The sequence below is a fragment of the Mastigoproctus giganteus genome, chromosome 4, assembly GCF_048544385.1.
Source record: "Mastigoproctus giganteus isolate SK-2022 chromosome 4, ASM4854438v1, whole genome shotgun sequence".
Classification (NCBI taxonomy): Eukaryota; Metazoa; Arthropoda; class Arachnida; order Uropygi; family Thelyphonidae; genus Mastigoproctus; species Mastigoproctus giganteus.
The window spans coordinates 39,659,682-39,677,056 of NC_143578.1; the positions used below are offsets into that span (position 1 = coordinate 39,659,682).

General features: G+C 38.1%; 1 protein-coding gene across 6 annotated transcripts in view; it reads left to right on the forward strand.

The window, feature by feature from the left end:
• LOC150086640 (uncharacterized) overlaps positions 1–17,375 on the forward strand; it is a 292,377-nt gene that overhangs the window by 51,418 nt on the left and 223,584 nt on the right. For 5 of the 6 annotated variants that reach the window (XM_090372657.1, XM_090372662.1, XM_090372661.1 and 2 more), the window contains one exon: positions 7,018–7,161. The exons of the other annotated variant lie outside the window; for it this stretch is intronic. In XM_090372657.1, coding sequence (XP_090228783.1) covers positions 7,018–7,161 — 144 coding nt within the window. The remainder of the gene's footprint in view (positions 1–7,017; positions 7,162–17,375) is intronic. 6 annotated transcript variants of the gene reach the window in all.

Consider the following 17,375-nt stretch of genomic DNA (forward strand, 5'->3'; position numbering starts at 1 on the left):
CCAGAAAGTGCAAATTGATTTTATTGTTTTATGGTATTGACCCCCAGAAATGTGTTTTAGAAAAATATCACAAAGGCATTCAAAATTGATTCTTATAATGGAACATATGATAACGATGAAAGTGTAGTGAAATTTCTATTATAAAAATGACCTTTTAGAGAGATAAGTAGCTTAGTTATATAGTGAACATTCAATTTCAGCTTCCAAGGTCTTGGAACAAATTACCAAAAAAAAAACACAATGTGTTATTGGGTTCACATTACTATATTTTCATGATACCTCCATTTATGCCTGCGGGGTGCAAAATACGTTTCCACGATTTTTTTAAGTTTGCATCGGCTTGCAAAAACTTACGTAAAGTCAAATTTCCGTAAGTTGAGCATGACTTAAGCCGTGGAGCGCCTGTATTAATTACTTTGGATATATTAAATACATAGAATGAAGGTTAATTGCTGTAATCCTTATATAAGTGGTTGAGATCAGGATGATTTTGGAAGATCATATATAAAAATCTAATTTAAAATGTGAGGTAGTTATTGGTAGAAAATTAGCTAAATAAATTTATTTATAGCCATTTAATCAAATGACAATTACTGCACTATATTTATACTATAATATAGTATTATTTAAACTTCTGTAACAGTGAGTTATGTTCCTGATAATAGTTCGTGAAATAATGTAATATATTGGCTATTAATTTTAACCTTACATTATTTTCTTACTGTATATACAGAATGTAACAGAAGTGTACAGAAACAAATTAAGCATGTATTCTACGTCCAGAATTAATAAAATTCAATACCCAAAAAATGCTTTATTTCAGAGTGCATACACGGTATTTTACAACAGTTGTTTGATATGGTGGTGTCCCTGAACTTAGTTACAGAACATCCAGAAGCAAATATGTAAAACAGAGTATCACTACACAATTACCACAGAGTTATAAAGAGTGAGGATTTTGCTTGATTGATATTTTCAAAACTTGTTGGTAAGCAAAGAATTGGGGTTTACACACTTCTTATCGATTATGACTGAATTTAGTGTGCTAATTATGTGGATGTGCACCTCATGTACAGTCAGAGTTGAGGAACTGGGATTGAAGCAAGGTACTTATACCATAAATAGAAATTTGAGGGGAATGTGCTCAAATTGCACTCGTGAATGGTTCCCCTAACACAGCCCATGTATTTACTTGTTCTGTGATGACCCATAGCAGGGCTTGAAATCCCCGCCATCTTGCTTTCCAGGCTGCTGAATATTCCATAAGCCAGAGGAGATTCCAAATTAGGAAGCCTCTGGCATAGAATATTAGAGTAAAAATATGCACAAGTACAGGTCGACTATCACTAATCCGGCCACCGGTAATCCGGTTCCACTGCTAATTCAGACATAATTTCCGTGAACATAATTTGAAATTTCCCGGGTCAGTACACTGACCTGCCGCTACTGTTTTGGTGGTGTTGGTTGCAGCATCAGCTGTTGGCGTGAACTTATAAACACTGGCAAGCCATTCCCACTTGTTTTTCTGCATTTATTATTATTATAACTTGCTCACACTTAGCCCCAGCCATTGTTCCAATGCATAAAGGAAGTGCCTCTCGTGGTGTATAGCGCAAACACCATACATTGTTCATAACAGATAAAGTTAAACTTCTGAAAAAACTCGACAGCGGTGTGTCCTGTGAGAAGTTTAACTCTGCTTAATTGTAAATTCCAGCAATTTTTCTCAGTTCCTCTTATTTTACTAATTTTCTTTTAGCCATTCCTTTTTAGTTTTTTTTTTTTTTTTTTGTACAACATACTTGTACAAACTTGCGGAAAAACACAACACAATATGATGGATAATACAGCGTGCTAATGAACTTATTTTCACAAAATCTCTAACAATACTGCCAAACTTATTGCGATGTTTGAGAGTTTATTTTATCACAATTAGTTTTATTGCAGCACTCACCGCATGTGCAATAAACTAATCACAAATGACCTTCATATGTATGTCATAAAAGTGTCATGCGTATGTGGCCGACACGGCTTCTCAAGAAATAAAGTAACCTGCTGGGCCATGTCGGCCACATATATGCGATATAAAAAAAAGAGTCTCTATTTTTATATATATTTTAAGCAAAAAAACGACAACACTGACATTACAATATTTATTTTAGAATTACTAATCAAATTATTTGCTAAATATTTTTTGGCCCCTGGAGAATTTTTTCTTAAACTCGCTTGGCAGTCAATGTTTTAATTAAAGGTAGGAGGAGGTGGTTAGCTGTTGGGTAAACTGTATGTGCTAAAATAGCCATCGGTGATCTGGCAAAATCACTAATCCGGCAACCCACAGGTCCCAACGCTGCTGGATTAGTTTGTTATTGTTATTTGATTTTTAGGAGCATTAGCAACTAAAGCCATATTGCTCCGGGACATGCGGTGGTCATTCCCTGACCTTTCCGCATCCTCCGTATTTGGTGGTGACGGGCTCGAACCCCGGTCTAATCAAGAAGCGTGTGCTACGCACTGCTGCTCCTTCCCACCTGGCTACGGAGGCGCCACCGGATTAGTGATGGTCGACCTGTACTGCTTTTGAAGCAAATGGGATCATAAAGCAAATAATTTGGGAAATTGAGTTAAGGTAGTATTTGAAGCAACCGTAATTATAATGGGGATTTTAACTTTCCAGATATTGACTGGAACTTGTGGTTGGTCACTCAGACATTAGCGACACTTTTGGGGATTTATTGGATGACTGTTTTCTACAGCAGCATGTTAGAGAGGGAACAAGAGGGAGAAATACCCTTTATCTGATTATCAGCAGTGATTCTTTATGTATTAAGGATCTGCAGATCACATTGTGCTGACGTGGGATTTAGTCAAAAATTTAACTACCATAGGGGTAAAGGGAAGGGTTTTTTGCTTTCGTGAAGGAGACGTCACTGGTCTCAGACAGTTTTTAAATACTATACAGTGGGACTAACTGATGACGTGACCATCAGCAAATTCTAAATGGGAAGCATTCAAGAAAATAATCATAGAAACTACTAGGCTTTTTTTCATACCAAGAAATACTGTTCAAGGCTTAAACCTAAATGGATGTCAGAAGAACTGTCGAGATTGTGGCAGAAAAGAAAAATGGATGGAATGCACACAAATTATCAGGTGATACAAAAGTCTGTGCTAGATATAAACTAGTCTGTAATCAAGTCACAAAGGAGGTTAGGCAAGCCAAGGCAGCTTATGAGAAATACTTGGCAAAGGATGCAAAGAAAAACAGCAAAACTTCTTTACTTATGTAAACTCTAGAAGGAAGAGGATGAATCAGATTGGTTCACTTGATATTGATGTTTCGACTGTTGATGATCATGCTCAGGTTGCTGACAAACAATCAGTATTTCGAATCTACTTTCACACATGAGGAGTTATTATGGGAGGAAAATGCCAGAAGTTTATCAAACTCTTAACAGGGAGCTAAATAATTTTGTAATAACTGAGATCAAAGTGGAAGAGAAATTGTTAAAGTTAAACATAAGAAAGGCACCCGGTGTAGTAGTAGTAGTAGTAGTAGTAGTGGCACATGATGCAAGAAAGCAAGTGTAGGAGCTTATGCAGCATCAGCCAAAAAAAAAAAAAAAAAATCACACCATTCCCTCCAAATGCCTGTCCAGTTCCTCCTTAAATTTATTTAACCTATCAACTTCCACAACGACAGATGGAAGTTTGTTCCAGCAATTAACCACCCGCTGGCTAAAGGCAAATTTCCGCACATCTATTCTACATCTGTCCTTTCTTAATTTGAACTTATGTCCCCGTAGGTTCGTAATCTGAACAAGTGGAAGGATCCCATCAGAATTCAGCGTGCTCAACCCATTCAAGGCCTTATAGACCTCAATCAGATCACCGCGCAGGTGCCTAGTCTCCAGCCACTGCAATTTGCAGAACTTAAGCCTCTCTTGGTAAGAGTATCCCTTCATTCCCCTCACCAATCGTGTTGCTCTTCTCTGTACACGCTCAAGCAAATCTGCATCCTTCCTAAAATGAGGCCTCCAGACCTGTATGCAGTACTCAAGGCGTGGCCTGACCATTGCCTTATACAGAGGGACAATCACCTCCTTTTCCCTGCTAGCAAAATTCCTATATATCATTGACAAAACCCCATGACCTGCCCTAGCAGCCTGTCTGCATTGCTCAGAAAACTTCATATCTGACTGCACAATTACTCCCAGGTCTTTTTCATTTTCTACCACCTTAAGTGTAGTACCACACAGTTGGTACGTTTCTCTGGGGTTACTTCTACCCATATGCAGTACTTTGCATTTGTCAAGGTTAAACTTCAGTTGCCACTTCTTAGCCCATCTGCCCAAATTATCTAGATCCTGTTGCAGTAGCTCACTGCCATTACTGTCATTAACAACCCTGCCAACCTTTGTGTCATCTGCAAACTTCGACACTAAGCCTGATATACCTTCATCAATATCATTGATAAATACACAAAACAACAGTGGACCCAACACAGAACCCTGTGGGACTCCACTAATAACATTAGTCCACGAAGAGCAGCACTCATTGATTACCACCCTCTGTCTTCTCCCACTTAACCATCCTTTTATCCATTGTAGCAACTTACCCTTAATACCATTCTGCTCCAATTTGTACAGTAGTCTTCCATGCGCAACAGTGTCAAAAGCTTTCCTGAAATCCAAGTATATGATATCAAAATTATTTTTTGCATCCAGTTCCTTTGTGACCACATCATAATAACCAATCAAATTTGTCAGACAAGACTTTCCCTTAACAAACCCATGCTGTGTAGATGGGATCTCTCCAGTTATATTAATGGAGGCAGCAAAGGAAGTAAGCAAACCCTTAGCCCTAATTATGAGAGCATCCTTGGATTCAGGGGAGGTCTCCACAGACTGGAGATGTGCAAATGTATCGCCAATTCACAAAGGGCGATCAAAGGGTGATACGAGTAATCACAGACCTGTAATGCAGAACCACCTAGACAGGAGTGCAGTTATATTTCAGACACAACGTAAGTTTGTAAAGTGGAAATCTTGTCTGACCAATTTTATTGGATACCATGATGATTAAAATATAATTTAATTTTGATAACATATACTTGGATTTCAGGAAAGCTTCTGATACTGTTGCACATAAAAGACTGCCGTACAAATTGGAGGAGTGTGGCATTAAGGAAAGTTACTGTATGGATAAAGGGTTGGTTGAGTGGGAGAAGAAAGAGAGTGGTTATCCATAGACACTGCTCTTCGTGAACTAATGTTATTAGTGGAGTCCACAGGGTTTGGTGCTGATCCTGTTTTTGTTTTCTGTATTTGTTAATGACATTGATGAAGGTATATCAGGCTTAATGTCTAAGATTGCAAAGATTCCCAAGGTAGTTAATGACAGGGGGCATAAATTCAAATTAAGAAAAGACAGATGTAGAATAGATGTGCGGAAATTTGCCTTTAGCCAACGGGTGTTAATTGCTGGAACAAACTTCCATCTGTCGTTGTGGAAGTTGATAGGTTTAAATAAATTTAAGGAGAAACTGGACAGGAATTTGGAGGGAATGGTGTGTTTTTTTTTTTTTTTTTGCTGATGTTGCATAAGCTGATACACTTGCTTTCTTGCATCACATGCCACTACTACTACAGTAATGAAGGTATGCTGCTGCAACAAGATCTAGAAAAGAGGAAGAATCCCATCCGCATTGAGCATGCTCAAACCATTCAAGGCTTTATACACCTCAATCAGATCACCTCACAGGTTCCTAGTCCCCAGACACTCTAATTTGCAAAACTTAAGCCTTTCTTTGTAAGAGCAACCCTTTGTTCCATTCATTAATCTTGTTGCCTTTCTCTGTACTTGTTCCAACAGCTCTACATCCTTCTTAAAATGAGGCATCCAAACCTGTACACAGTACTAAAGGTGTGACCTGGCCATTGCCTTATACAAGGGGATAATCACTTCCTTATCCCTGCTAGAAAAATTCCTATATATCATTGACAAGACACCATGAGCTACTCTTGCAGACCGTCTGCACTGCTCAGAAAACTTCATATCTGCCTGCACAATTATCCCCAGGTCCTTTTCATTCTCTACCACTGTCAGTGTGGTACCACAGAGTTGCATTATACCTTTAGAGATTTTTGCCATTCTAGTTGTGATCTAATCCTGAAAAAGGATGTCACATTCTGTTGTTTACAAAAAATTATAACTGAATGTATTACAACTAGCAAATGTAATAATGGTTCCCCTCTCAGAAAAAAAAAAATGTTTAGATTTGGAAACCATTGCAGTAGCTGCTTCTACTCTGTGAGGTATAAAGTTTGTTTCCACTAGTGTCTTTGTAAAATTTGTGAAACATCACACTCGCATTATATCTGAAACCACGGTGTAACCATCTGTGTTACATAGAAATTGCACTGTATTTAGTCAGCAACTATTATTTTTTTAAAAATACATTTTTGTATATATCAGTCTGTTACCTAAGAAAGAGAAAAAATATCTCTGGCATTTAGTTGACTCAAATCTTTTAAAACCTTAAAACTGGCATTCAGATGCTCCACATAGATACTTTCTTTTCAGGTTTTGTAACTTACAAATCTGGATCTTTTCTTATAAATTGTATGTAGGAATTAAAGAATTTTATATCTTAATAATGTGATATATATTGGAGAAACTTTACTTAAAGTTAGTTACGAATTATCAACAGCATATTTTCTCTTTTAGTCTGACACATGCTGATCTACATTTGCTAGACATGTGAAGCATTTTAATCTTACTATATAAAACTGGCTATGAAGATTGCTGAAAATATCTATGGTACTGCTCAGAAATTTGTGAAAATGCAACTGTTTACTAGCATTAGTGTCCTTGAAAATTTAATGAAATCAGATGTCAGCTATGTTTTGTTGTACTAGTGCTTCATGTTTGACTTTTTTTATGTGAGTTTTCCTAATGGAAAAGAAATTCCATAATTGAAAATTGTAGACTTTAACTGTTATAATTTTGTTTCAGATATGGGACCTTTCTGATCCTGCAGGTAATGGTCAGTTGGATAAAAAATCATTTTTTGTTGCATTGAAATTAATTGCACTAACTCAAAATGGAAAGGAGCTTACCATTGCTAACATCAATTCTCAAGTTCCACCACCATATATGGTAAGCTTTTGTGGATAAACAAGCAGGTAGTTTAAAGTACTGTTATCTATTTTTCTTAATACTAAAAACGAACCTTTTTACCATTTCACTTGACTTGGTAAATATGGTAGCTGCTCTTCATTATGGGTTAAATGGGAATGCCAATTGGCTCAGCATTGAGGGAACTTCTCACATTCATTAAGCTTCTTTTTAGAACTGCAGTAGTCATTTGATCTGTTTTAAAGACTGGTGTTTCCTACAGATTTTTTTTCCCAAAATTCAGCTTCATATTTACCATGATAACAGTTTCTTGTGAATGAATAAAGCTACTCTATACAAGAATATGGTGTATAAAATTGCATTAACCATTTGAAAGGAATGACAAGAACAGGGGATAAAATGTACTAAAATATTTAATTATTGCATTCATTTTCTTAATTTTATATGATTTTCATCACCTCAGTAATCTTTTTTTCTCACTTCTTGTCAGATTGTAACCAGATTCTTAATCATCGACAATTGTATTGATAACTTCTCTGCTGCAACTTACATGGACAAATGTAATCGGAACCATCTGATATGAATTATCAGATTCAATATATTATAGTAGAATGGTCAAGCAAGGATTATAATTATATGAGTAGCATTATGAATTAAAGAGAGATAACATTAGATTTCAAATGTTTTTCCCTGTCCTTTAAGGAGTAATTTAATAATATACAGTTTGTAACTCATAAATATTTTACCTGCCTCATGTGATATTTTTTGGCTGAAGGGCATTGCATGCAGGTAACACACAATAATGAAAAGAGAACTTTGCTGTGTAAAAAAAGGTTGAATTTAATAAACTCATGTTCAGCCCCTTCCTGGAAGGAGGGTTGGATAACAGGATATATAAGTAGTACACACTGATAATTGCATGGAAAAAATAACTATGACTAATTTCAACGTATACTTGTAGTTTTCATAAGATGCATACAACACAGAAGTAGGACATGAAAACAAAGCAGAAATGGCTGACTGAGTCTGTGAGAAGACATATGACCTGAAAGAAGCTACTATTGAAGTTAGCAGAAGTCACTAGCCAGTAAATAGGAGTGCTCTGGTCTTTGGTGGGTGCTCCTCTCAACCATTTGGTGGAAGTATTGGGAATCTGAAGAGTAGTACCTTGTTTATCTGGGATGAATCATTTGTACTGAGGTGTGTGGCAGAGAGATGGGGGAGCTTGGCAGGATCTCTCTCTCTCTCTCTCTCTCTCTGGTTTTGTAATCGGAACTATTAAGCTGCTTCTCTCTCTCTCTCTCTCTCTCTCTCTCTCTCTCTCTCTCTCTCTCTCTCTCTCTCTCTCTCTCTCTCTCACACACACACACACACACACACACACACACACACACACACGGGACTCTAACCACTCTGTAATAGTGGTGTTTGTTTGAACAAGTTGAGCAGAGGGGGGGGGGATTTGTTTGTTTCTGTTGAAGTTGAAGTGGTTGTAACCAGCATCACATATGTTTCCACTTCTCAAGGAACCGAAAACTAAAAATATGTCCTTAGTAATCTGCTAAATGGCACTCCTAGTGCCATTTAACATGTTACTAAGGACAAGGCTTTGGTTTAGCAGATTGCTTGTAAGTGCACCTCTGTGAAAGTATAGTAGTTTTGTTACATTTTGCTCATTTGGAATGGTCTGAGTTCGCATAATATCGGAAACTAGAGGAATTCGTAATGACCTCTCCAGTTAGCGCTGTAGTTGGTTGATCTCATGCAGAGAAAATGGGTTGTTTTCCTCTGAGTTATTTCAGGTTTTTCAGCCTGCACAACAAGCAAATTGGCCTATGAACACACCCATGTATAGACATAATACATGGCAAAACAGTACAAATTGCCATAAGAATATTCTTGCTTAATAGCTGATGTGTCAAAAATTCATGGACAAAACCCGTAAGTGCAGCAGTTAACTGTCTGTAAATGGTACACTCATGAGAGGAAATGAGTTTTTCTCCCTCTTGAGTTATTGTTCAGCCTGCATAAAAAATAGATTGGCCTATGAATACACTCTTGTATAGACATAATACATGACAAAACTTTACAAACTAGAGTATGTACAGTTTTGTCATGTATTGGCCATAAGAACTAGTGCATTCTGGCTTGAATAGCTGATGTATTAAAAGTGAGGTGTGCCCCTAGGGTTTTGGGTACCCCGAAGCAGAAATGTATTTGGCACCCTTGAGATACTTTTTTTAAATATTATAATAAAAATTTTGAATTTCAGCACCCCCCAGACATTGCCGCCACTATGCCCTGCTTATCAGGCTTACCGTGCTCCACTGGCCCTGTTAAAAGTTTTCGTGGATAAGACCTGAGTGCAACTCGTCCTGCCTGTTAATGCTACTTAACCAAAAATCTCAGTACCCATTTGAACATTCCAGCAACACTAGAAGGGGAAAAATTGCCTACGCCTACGGTGGTGTAGCATCCCATGCTGTTGCAGATGGCCACACCTTCAACACCACCTCCCTCACAGGCCCCGGGTGCCAAGCGTTTCCGTGGCCAAGCGATTCTTGTGTGATTAAAGAGTGTTTTTTGGTAAGCGACTAGGTTCTCTTTTGTTTTCTCCCTTACTTATTAAACCTTTTTGTTAAGTAGCTTCATTTATTAAAAACACTAAGAAGTGAGCCCAGAAGAAGGAAAGAACCTTTTTCTTTAATTTAGTACTCATACTAACTATACTAACTTCTACGCTTGGCCACAAGCAGCACTGCTCCCGCCTCCCCGTGGCGGGGCCGGTAACCTGGGTGGTAAAGGTAAACCTCCAGGGCCAAAAGGAGCTAACATGGATACAAATAGTTATCCACCTTTAGAGCCATTGAGCTCAAGACAAGAGACTTCCGAAATTGACCATGACTGTGTTCATCCAAAAAGGCTTCGAAGGGAAGCAAAATGTCCAAATGAGATACCGAATTTCTTGGTGGTACATTCATTATCTGCCCAACCTGTAGGCAAGTTATCACCATTCTTGATACAAAAGTGTTTAGAGTCTATTGCAGGGTCACCAAAAATGGTGAAGCGACTACAATCCGGAGACCTCCTGATCGAAACAGCCACCTCAAAACATTCTGAACGGCTGTTAAATACAACATCATTTGGGGGGCTGACAGTATCAGTTACTCCCCACAGAACCTTAAATTCATCAAGAGGTGTGATCAGTGAGTAGGACCTAATTACAGTCTCCGAAGAACTACTCCAAGAACTTAGTAGTCAAAAGGTAACAAGTGTGAAAAGAATCATGAGTAAAAAAGATGGGAATCTAACTCCAACTAGAACCATCATTTTAACATTCAGTACTCCAGACTTACCATCCTCAATCATAGCATCCTCAATCATAGCTGGCTATTTGAATTGTCGTATTAGACCATATATTCCAAATCCCGTTCGTTGCTTCAAATGCCAGAAATATGGTCATTCACAGCAGGCATGTAGAGGTGACTACATCTGTCCCATCTGCGGATCTAAAGAACATACTCAAGCTGATTGCTCGGCGGCGACCCCTGTGTGTCCAAACTGCAAGGGAAGTCACCCTGCCTTTTCCAAACCTTGCGAATTATGGATTACAGGGGAAAAAATTCAAAAATATAAAATAGAAGATAAAGTTACTTTTCCTGAGGCACGTAGGCAAGTTATGTTGAGCATGCCTAGCAGTCGATCCTACGCTGTTTGCACTAGAAACTATGTATCTACTGGAGCACAAACAGATGTATCAATTCCGCCTAATACCTCAATGGCTAATTGGCTTAAATCTGCTTTTTCAAATTCAAAACAAGAAAATCTTCAAAATAAAACTAACGAAGCTACAAGTACCCCAATCAGTATCCCTAGTGATACTGCATCGGTCCCATACGACACAGAGCAAAGGAAATCTGACACAGGTTCAAAACAAATGGAAATTCCCATCAACAGTATGGAAGTAGATGAGCATTTAGATAATGGGGAGCCCATTTTGGAACTCCATGCAAATGACACCATGGATTCTGTATGCCCCTATTTCCCGAAAAAAAGATAAAATAAAGCAAGACAGACCGAAATGCTCCACTTCTAAAAAACAGTCAGACCAGTCGACCACAACTAAACTCAGATAATGTCTAATATCATACAGTGGAACTGCAGAGGACTAAGAAGCAATTCTGACGACATAAAAGATTTACTGATTCAGTACAATCCTATAGGAGTATGTCTACAAGAAACTTTATTATCATCTGAAGCTTCACCAAAATTTACAAACTATACAATATATAGAAAAGACAGGATTTCGGAGTCTCCTGCTCGCGGAAGAGTAGTTGTGCTTATAAAATCAAACATACCGTCCAGGCAAATTCAGTTACAAACTAGTCTAGAAGCTGTGGTGGCACGTATTTCAATCGGTATATCAATTACCCTAACTTCTATATATATTTCCCCTTCTCAACCATTTTCAAGTACAGAACTTGATAATTTGGTTATGCAACTACCATCTCCAATCTGCCTTTTCGGTGACTTCAATGGCCACCATCCATTATGGGGGTCGCCTGCGATTGACACAAGAGGCAAATTAATCGAAACATTCATGAATAATAACAACCTAACTATAATAAATTCTGGATCTCCCACTTATATTAACCTATCTACAGGATCTACTTCTGCAATAGACTTGTCCATCTGCTCACCAGCAATTCTCCCAAGTATATCATGGTCAGTGCTGAACAATCCTCTAAACAGCGATCACTTTCCAATCCTTTGCTCATTACAAACATGGGTAACTGCAAATCTCCAGCACCGATCCACCTGGAAGTTCAAGAAGGCAAACTGGGAGAGCTACTGTAACCAGGTCCAGTTAGACAGAAGTTATGTTCAGCAACATCCAATTGAAGACGTAACTAACTACATTACCAATCGGATACTAAATGCAGCAAAAAATTCAGTTCCGAAGTCACAACCTCACAAGTGCTCTCACCATAACAACTGGTGGAATAGATTGTTCTAATGCCAAGCGTGAGAAAAACCGTGCTTGGAACAAATTCCGTAAGTTTCCTACAACCAGTAAACTAATAGAATACAAAAGACTTAAAGCCAAAGCAAGGCAGATTAGGAGAAAAGCCAAACGTGACTTCTGGATCTCATTTGCCTCAACTATCACCAAAGACACTGACCCACGATTCATTTGGAGAAGAATTAAAGCACTAAATGGAAAATTCACTCGACCACCCTCTCCAATACTCTGCTGGAATGGGAAAGCTCTATCGGCACCTAAGGAAATCACCAATGCGCTAGCAGAATCATTTTCTACAATATCTCCTTCTGCTTCCTACTCCATCTCCTTTCAGCGCATCAAGTCAGATGCAGAACGCCGCAAAATTAACTTCTCCACACGGTTCTCACTTCCATACAATCAACCATTTAATATAACAGAACTCAAAGAATCCTTAAATAAATCTTCAAATAGTGCTGCCAGCCCAGATGACGTACATTACATCATGCTAAAACAATTACTTGAAGAGGACTTACGTACCCTATTAATTTTCTATAATCGAATCTTCTCAGAAAATGCTTATCCGCTTTCCTGGCATCATTCTCTCATACTTGCCATACCAAAACCAGGCAAAAGACCCTTCTTTGGTTAACAATTATAGGCCAATATCTCTCACAAGCTGCATGGGGAAAATTTTTGAAAGAATGGTACATACGGGGCTTACCTGGATCTTAGAAGCAGAGAACCTTTTAACAGATCATCAGAGTGGCTTTCGTAAGAACAGATCCACTCTTGATGTCCTTATCAAAGCTGAATTGAATATTCGCAACGCCTTTGTCATGAAGCAACATCTAGTCATGGTCAATTTAGATATTGAAAAGGCATTTGATACTACCTGGCGACATGGTATTATTATGGACCTTTATCACCTAGGACTAAGGGGTCATCTCCCTCAGATAATTCAGAATTTTCTGCGCCACCGCTCTTTTCAGGTCCGTTATCAGAACATACTGTCTACACCCCATATTCAGGAAGAAGGAGTACCACAGGGATCTATACTCAGCGCAACGTTATTTGCAATTCGAGTCAACAGCATAACTAGAGACATCCCCAAAACTGTGGAGGCTTATATGTACGCAGATGACCTCGCCATCTCCTGCCCATCGCAAAACATGAACACCATTGAGCGTCAACTCCAACTTGTCATTAACAGAATTGAATCCTGGATGTCACGCAACGGATATCGACTAGCTGAACAAAAGTCTACCACCACTCACTTTTGTAAGAAACGTGCTGTCCACCACCATCCTGAATTATGGCTAAACAATTGTCCAATACCAGTAGTAAACAGCATCAGATTTCTAGGTCTGATATTAGATAGTAAGCTTAACTTCCAAGCACATATCACATATCTACGAACTACTTGTCTAAAACTGTTGAACATGCTTTGATCAGTCTCGTCCATGTCGTGGGGAGCTGATCGGTACTCCTTACTTCACCTCTACAAATCTCTGATCCGTTCACGCTTAGATTATGGTTCTCCCGTATATGACTAAGCTAGGAAAAGCACATTAGATCGGCTAAATGTCATCTAGCACAGTGCCCTGAGGACTGCTCTGGGTGCATTCAGGACTTCTCCCATGCAAAGTCTTTATATTGAAGCCCACGAGCCTCCATTACATCTTCGTAGAAAAACATTATTGCTTTTCTATGCTTCTAAGATCCAGAGTCTTCCATTGCACCCCAGTTGGGAGTATCTTTATCACACTCGGTGGGATTCCTTTTATGAGAATAAGCCACATGAAAATCGACCTGCTTCACTCAGGATCAAAGATCTTATTCTGAGTTGGAACATTGATTTAGCTGATATTTTTCAGAACACAACTGCACCTGTTCCACCTTGGACATATGTTTGTGCCTCACGTGACACACATTTTCTCCAGTGGGGGAAGAATGTGATACCTCCCAATAATATGAGACAGTTGCACTCAGCTCATGCTACTCTTAACTCCAATTTCTGTAAAATATATACCGATGGGTCGAAAACTGATAGTATGGTAGGTGCTGCTGCTGTTTTTCCTACATGTACAATTTCAGCCACACTACCTTTATCATGCAGTGTCTTCACTACTGAACTTTATGCCATCAAGTTAGCACTTAGTAAGATTATTGAACTTTGCATCTCACCCGCAATAATTTACACGGATTCCCTCAGTGCTATCAATGCCATAAGGAAGAATTTCTCCTCTTCTCATCCTACATTGAAAGAAATTCATTCCCAACTATTTTCCTGTAGTGCATCCAATCAGTCAATCAGCTTTTGCTGGATCCCTGGCCATTCTGGGAAATGAAAGTGCAGACTTTGCCGCTAAACATCCTCAACCCACTCTCTCACAACATCCTCAGGTTCCATACACTGATTACAAACCTGTTATTCATAAAGCATGTTACGACAACTGGTCACAGATATGGAAAAGGAATACTAACAGCAAACTTTACCAAATAAAACAAGAACCAAAGCTGTGGCTCTCTTGCTTCAGACCAAACAGACGTGAGGAAGTGGTGTTGGCAAGGCTAAGAATTGGACATACGCATCATACCCATCTCTACTTGCTATTGGGAGAAAGCCCACCTCGGTGTTCATCCTGTAACAGTTGGCTTACGGTCCGCCATTTTCTTCTTGATTCCCTTGCATTCAACCATCTGGTCAAACACTTTTTAATCAGTTTCCAGGCTTAACATATCACCTGATTTATCTCATATCCTAGGAAACAATGCAAATATTGAAGAACTTTTAATATACTTAAAATGTATTGGCCTATACAAAAGTATATAATTTAACAACTATAAAGATAGGGTCATGCAATTAAACGATGAATAGACACAATTTGGCTTCAGTTGCCCTTGTGTCTTTAAACCCAATAACAACAACAACAACCTCCCTCACGTACACACAGCAGTGGATCAAAATCTAATAAGAAGGGATCTCATGGAGGCATTTTGCATTCAGCCTAGTTTATTCTTTAGGATTGCCATTTAGCAAAGTTTTTATAATTAGTGCAACAAAAAACATAGGATGGATAGCCATCCTCTTCTGATCTGGCTTAGCCTGCTGAAACAGATCATCGCAAGGTGTTCAAAGCCTACCTCATCTAGTATTAGTAAATGCCATATAGTGCAAGGAAGTCTACGGCTTATGCTGCACCAGCCCAAAAAAAAAAAAAAAAAAAAAGAGTAAAATAATAATAAAATTAAATATAATAAATAATAAAAGAAAAGGAAATATGCAACCTATGCATTTCCCTCCTCCCGTAAGTAAATATCCAGCTGACCTTTGAATTTCCCCAAACTCTCATCCACATAGGTAACTTATTCCAGTAATTTATGACTCGCTGGCTAAAATAAAACTTTCTGCAATCCACTCTAAACATCTCACCCCCATAACTCAAATTTATGGCCCCTAGTTCTATAATCATTTATAACTATGAAAATTTCTTTCTAATTCATTTTACTTTTGCCTCTCAGAGCCTTAAACACTTCAATCAAGTCTCCTCCAAGGTGCCTAGTTTCCAAGCTGTGCACCCACACATTCAAAGTCTTTCCTCATATGGACACCCTTTTTTGCCGATCTCACCAGGCGAGTTACCCATCTTTGGACCCTTTCAAGAAACTCAGTGTCTTTTTTTTAGGTGCGGTTCCCATACTTGAATCTGAGATTGAAGTATGGGAGACAGTCCCATGTCTACATCCACTGTAAAACTTCATCTTGAACAAGTAGGATTTCGTGGTCGTGTAATGGTCTGAAAACCTTTATTAAAACCAGAAAATCGAAAGAAACTGTTGGCTTGGGCTAAGAGCCATTGACATTTGACATTTGAAGAATGGTAAAATGCACTGTGGACAGATGAATCCAAATTTGAAATTTTTGGATCTAAGCATAGAGTTGAATTGAATCAGAATTGAAGGAATTTTAAGAAAGGAAAACTATAAAAACATTCTTGAACATAATGCAATATCCTTTGGATTTTGACTTAGTAGAAGAAATTTTATATTACAATAAGACAATGACCTGAAGTACAGCTCTAAGCTATGCAGGAACTTTCTAGAAACAGGAGGGGTTATTGCAAATTATGGTGTAGCCACCTCAGTCACTTGATTAAACCCAATAGAACTTTTATAGGATCATCTGGGACCGTCAAGTCTGTGAAGTCTGCACATCTTCAAAAAATTTATAGAAACCATGTGGATCACTTGGAATTATGTTAGTGACGACACTATTATAATCGCCAAAATATGACATCTGTTTTGGTAACCACTGTACACTTATGCACTCACTTAAAGGTTAAGAATGTAGTGTAAGGTTACCTTGATAGTAATGATGTTATTTACAATAGCATATAATTAGTGTGTAGCTCATGTAATGTGGGAAATTTTTGAAAGTACTGTTTAACTTATTTTTGTTAAGGAAAGATTTTGTTTGACCGTAGCACTGGTTGTCTTGTAACCTTATATTGGTTACTTATCAGAAAATATATGGATTTGTTTTTTCTTATCTTTTCTGTTAAGTTACTAAGGAACTGGATGCAAGAAATAATTTGATATAAATTACATGATTTTAGAAAGGCTTCTGACAGTCCTACATGAACGTTTTGTGCCTAAGTTGGAAAGTGTGATACTGATAATAGGTTGCTATACAGCATAAAAGGATGATTAAATGGTGGAACATAGTAGCTATAAATAGGTAGTGCTCTGAATGGACCAGTGTTACCAGTGGTTCTCTCAGAGTTCTGCATTATGGACCTTGATTTTAATTTTCATTAAAGATATTGATGGTGGTATCACATATGTCATGTTAGAATCTGCTGATGATGTTAAGCTGGGCAGTATTGTTAACAACAAGAACCAGAGAATGCTGCTACAATAAGATATAAAAAGTTATAAAATAGTCTAAAAAATAGCAGTTAATCTTTAATGCTATTAATGCAAGGATCTGCATCTGAGACAGTAATCCCAGGTTAAATTATCATCTAGGGGATGGTGTTAGCACATTTAACACTTGAAGATGAAAGGATCTTGGAGTTGTAATAGGTTGATATGAAGTTCTCTCAACAGTTGGTAAGGTTTCAAGGAGAGTGCATCAGGTACTGTCAGTAATATACAGGATGTAGTTATTTCATTGAATAAATGATTGGTCAGACCACATCTTGAGTACCCATTGTGCCTTTTCAAGTAA